This window comes from Botryllus schlosseri, chromosome 5 (assembly GCF_051294905.1).
Source record: "Botryllus schlosseri isolate E-star chromosome 5, Bs_hap1, whole genome shotgun sequence".
NCBI lineage: Eukaryota > Metazoa > Chordata > Ascidiacea > Stolidobranchia > Styelidae > Botryllus > Botryllus schlosseri.
In genome coordinates, this window is record NC_137240.1 from 16,203,287 (window position 1) to 16,207,199 (window position 3,913).

At 42.0% G+C, this 3,913-nt stretch overlaps 1 protein-coding gene across 1 annotated transcript; it reads right to left on the reverse strand.

Annotated features, from left to right (window-relative positions):
- Positions 1-1,143: 1,143 nt before the first annotated feature.
- On the reverse strand, positions 1,144-2,181 carry LOC145439233 (uncharacterized). The gene is made up of 2 exons (XM_080316732.1): positions 1,617-2,181; positions 1,144-1,557 (listed from the first exon to the last, which is right to left on the reverse strand). The coding sequence occupies exons 1-2, from the start codon at positions 2,125-2,127 to the stop codon at positions 1,298-1,300; spliced, it is 771 nt and encodes a 256-aa protein (XP_080172858.1). The 5' UTR covers positions 2,128-2,181; the 3' UTR covers positions 1,144-1,297.
- Positions 2,182-3,913: the final 1,732 nt, after the last annotated feature.

Consider the following 3,913-nt stretch of genomic DNA (forward strand, 5'->3'; position numbering starts at 1 on the left):
CGATTTTGAAGGGGGCGGAAACGCTCAGGGGGCGCTGGGCTCTGGGGGCCGGTATGGGGGGCGCTGGAGAAAAATGTCTTGGCAGTAGATGATGTGGTGGTAGGACATATCCTTAATGAGTATTCAGAGCAAATTAACACCTAAAACTTCGTTATATATAACCTACAAAAGATATATAGGTTTAATCGTCAATGGGCGCCTAAATGACTGGCACCGAATGTTCCTGTCCTGGCAATCTGAACCTCAGAAGACGAATTCCATCTGGCAGGGAAAAATTATATGCCAGCGAAGAAATACCAATTTGAAATCGTGTGCGTCTTTTAGTTTAGTACGATTGGACGACAGGGATATATAAAACTAGATTAACTGTATTTTTTGATATAACAGACAGGATATCACGAAATGACATCATGAAACGAAGTCATACCAACGGGGCCGCCCGCCCGAATATGTTCAATTATTATTTACGGGCCCTACAGTTTCCAAGCCACCTCATTCAGCTCTACCGGTAAATCTGACAACGTGAACAGAGAGAACAAGAAATTGATAGCAATATATTTGCAATTCCCAATATTATTAACCGATTTTATCATAAATTATCATTAATAATTTTTTTGCGCTTCGCGCGTGTGGACGTCCAAAGCTGCCCCACTAAACGGACGGTGAACACAGATGATGAGTAGCGGTACACAGCATATAGCCAATGGGGGTCTGGGGGGCGAAGTCCCCTAGAAGTTCGGTTTATCACCCTATGAGGGGCCCATGACCAACGTTTTGGGGGGGGGCTGACGAAGTGCTGTTACGGCCCTGATGACTAGAACAAGAGCCTTGTGTAATGTTAGTACTGCTTGAGCTCGACTTACAATAGCCAGAGCTTACTCCTTGAAAGGGTGCAAAATCGCACATGAAGGGAACTCGTTGTCATTGCCAAGAACACAGGAAGACGTCTGCCGGTCGACATTAGTAGTAAGCCAATGCACCACGTCAAGGTTTCGACCAACGCATTGGTTTCCTTTTTTAGGTAGGGAACCTCAATGTGGATAGGCAGCATTTGCCACAGAGAGAAAAAACTACCATACTGAAAGAGCATATTGTTCATTTTTTTTTCAAGCCGTCTCGCAAACTTTTGGAAAATTTGGAGGACTTTTTTTGCTTCTCATGCAATGCAAACTTTGCAAAATTGTGAGACAAGATGTTATTCAAGTGTCTCATTGCCTTGTCCATGACATCCTCAACCTCATTTAGGTCTGAGCCAGATTGAAGTGACACAGTATGAATTAATTTGTTAAAGAATGGATCACAGTGAATTGCGTCCAAGTACCCTGAAAAAATTGATCGTTTTCAGGGGTTTTGCCATTTCTTTACTGTGGATAACATAAAAGCGGAGAACCATGCCATGAAACTGTTCAGACGGGCTCTTCAATCCACCGACTTTCTTCTGCATCACTTTAATGAGGTTTCCCGATGGCGCTGCAGATGTTAGGCATGTGGCAATTGCTTCGCTAGCTTGCTTAGAAATGGCTCCCAAAAGCACTCCACCAATATATTCAAGTATGTCTAAAAACATGTCAAAGTTTTTCCATGGAAAGGCAAAGTATCAAAAGCTATTTACTTACCAGATTCCTTGCTGTTGACTCCTCCAATCTCTGTGATTGGATCCTGTTCTTTACCACACACGAGAGAATCAAACATTTTCAAAAGTAATGCTGAAGCTGGCAATTGCGGCAAACCCAGCAACTTGTTAGCTTGGTGACAGATATTAGAATAATGTTGATAAAATCCGTCAACACCAAGTTTGCAATATTCAGAATGGAGTTGTTTCACCAATGGAACAGCTTTGGTCACGTCTAGTTCCTCGAATGATGGGGCGCATTCAAAGTATTTTTTGGTATTTACACAAGCCCTCTTCAAAACAGCAATTACAGCATCCTCAGATATATCCCAAGTACTGGTGGGAACTTTATGATTTTTGTAATGTTTTTTCAGAGCTTTCACAGTAGGAAAGGATGCTTCGCATTCCTCACAAATCACACCTTTCCAGTTATCGAGTCCTTCGAAACATTCTTCAATTTCCATTTCAGTCAGTTCCTCCCAGTCATCCCAAAGTGATGCAGCTGAATCAGTCATGATACCGATTTCTATCCGTGACGAAATCTGATCTAAATCTGGCGAAAAATAAAACAGAGGCTACACGGTATTATTCACTAGTCATAACGACTCGCCACCGCTACCTAAATGTTGAACTGTCTAACTAATTCCGACGCAACTTTAAGAAATACACGACGAATCGCCTTGAACGCCATTGAAACAAGCACTGAGCTATCCTGTTTTGGGTGGATCCATCTGACCGTGACCATTCTGCCGGCTAACAATGGGAGAACAATCGAGTCGTCACTCCAGTCATACTCTATAGTTCCACTCAGACATCGTGTCTGGGGCGTGTTCGTAGATCATGTCTGGGATGTGTTCGGAGTGCGGTACCACTGGGAAATCGTCCCTTGGTACTGCAACTGACCTTATAGTGAATATAGCGACAGACCTTATTTCAAGCATGAGACTGACCTTATTTCAAACAAAATTGACCTTATTTCAAACAAATCGAACCAACCCTGTAGTCAGACCTGGGCAAAGTGCGGCCCGCGAAGCTATTCTGTGCGGCCCGCGAAAGGTTACTTGGAATTCAAAACATAAAACTTGCTTTTTGAATGACTAAAACCATAGGCTGTATCAAAGAAGGTTTAAATTTTAGAGCCCTAGTTATTTGTATACTGGAGCCAGGGGTAAACCCGTTCTTTTAGTTGTTGCCTAGCATGTTGCCGAGATTAAGGATTTTGATAAAAGTCGGTCTCATGACAAAAACACGAAACACTCGGCCAAGGGTGGGGGGTGAGGGCAAAGTTTATAAAACCTGCAAGCTTCGCTCAACATCAAGGCCATTTAAGCTGCACACCGCTCGGAAGACAGCGACCAAGAAAATAAGCTTTGTAATATTACATATACATTTCAGTGCAGTGGTTCTCGAACGGGGGGGGGGGGCATCAGAAGGGGGCGCAAAGCCGAAAATTATTGAAATTTATTTCCGCTCTCAGCGTGAATTACCCCCAGCTTATAGTTATTGCTCTGTGTATTGTCCGACTTTGTTATTTAAGAATTATCTCATCAACAGCCATAACATTCCATGCCATCAAACTTACCGTTGGGATTGCTATCATTCTGGTTTCAGTTTTTAATATTTTGCGATATCATGATAAGGGAGCGTGAAATTTTTTACTATCATAAAGGGAGGCGTACCTAAAAAGTTTGAGATCCACTGTTTTAGATTCTTAATAGAAGAACGCGGATAGGGGTATAAAAAGAGTCAAATGTATCATGTTTAACATTGTTTCGAATCATGACGGCAAATAGATGGTTTTGCAATTAACTGTCACTTTCTCATAACCTAAAATCAACACATTCACTGAGCAGCATTTATTAACAATGCAATTTAAAAATAAAATTAAAATGAGCTTGAAGATACAGCTAAAAAGTTTCAATCGGCCCGCCAACGTATTTTCTACTTGTGTTTTGACCCGTGGAGGAAAATAATTTTCCACCCCTGCTGTAGGTAATCTGTATGCATTGATTTATTTTTGGTCATTGCAGAGTGTAGAGTCTACACTCTACCGACATAATGCAGACGTTAAACAATCACTTAGTATGTGAATTTTCGCACAGTTATTGGCGATGGCACGACGGACTAACTAGTCAGGCCAGTCTTCGTACGCTTGAAGTCAACACAAGAGCATCGTAGGCCCGGGTATCCCCGAATTATGTGGATGAATCGGTCTGTCTCAGGTAGATTTCGCTACTGATTCATCCGGGAAAACACTACATAGTTTCTTGAATTGCGTCATTCCACCGATATTAAATATAA

Bases quoted from the DNA above. Each gene is read 5' to 3' on its own strand.
- LOC145439233 (XM_080316732.1), bottom strand. From the start codon at position 2,127: ATGACTGATTCAGCTGCATCACTTTGGGATGACTGGGAGGAACTGACT. The intron at 1,558-1,616 runs GTAAGTAAATAG...ACATGTTTTTAG, and splicing joins AGTCAACAGCAAGGAATCTG to ACATACTTGAATATATTGGT.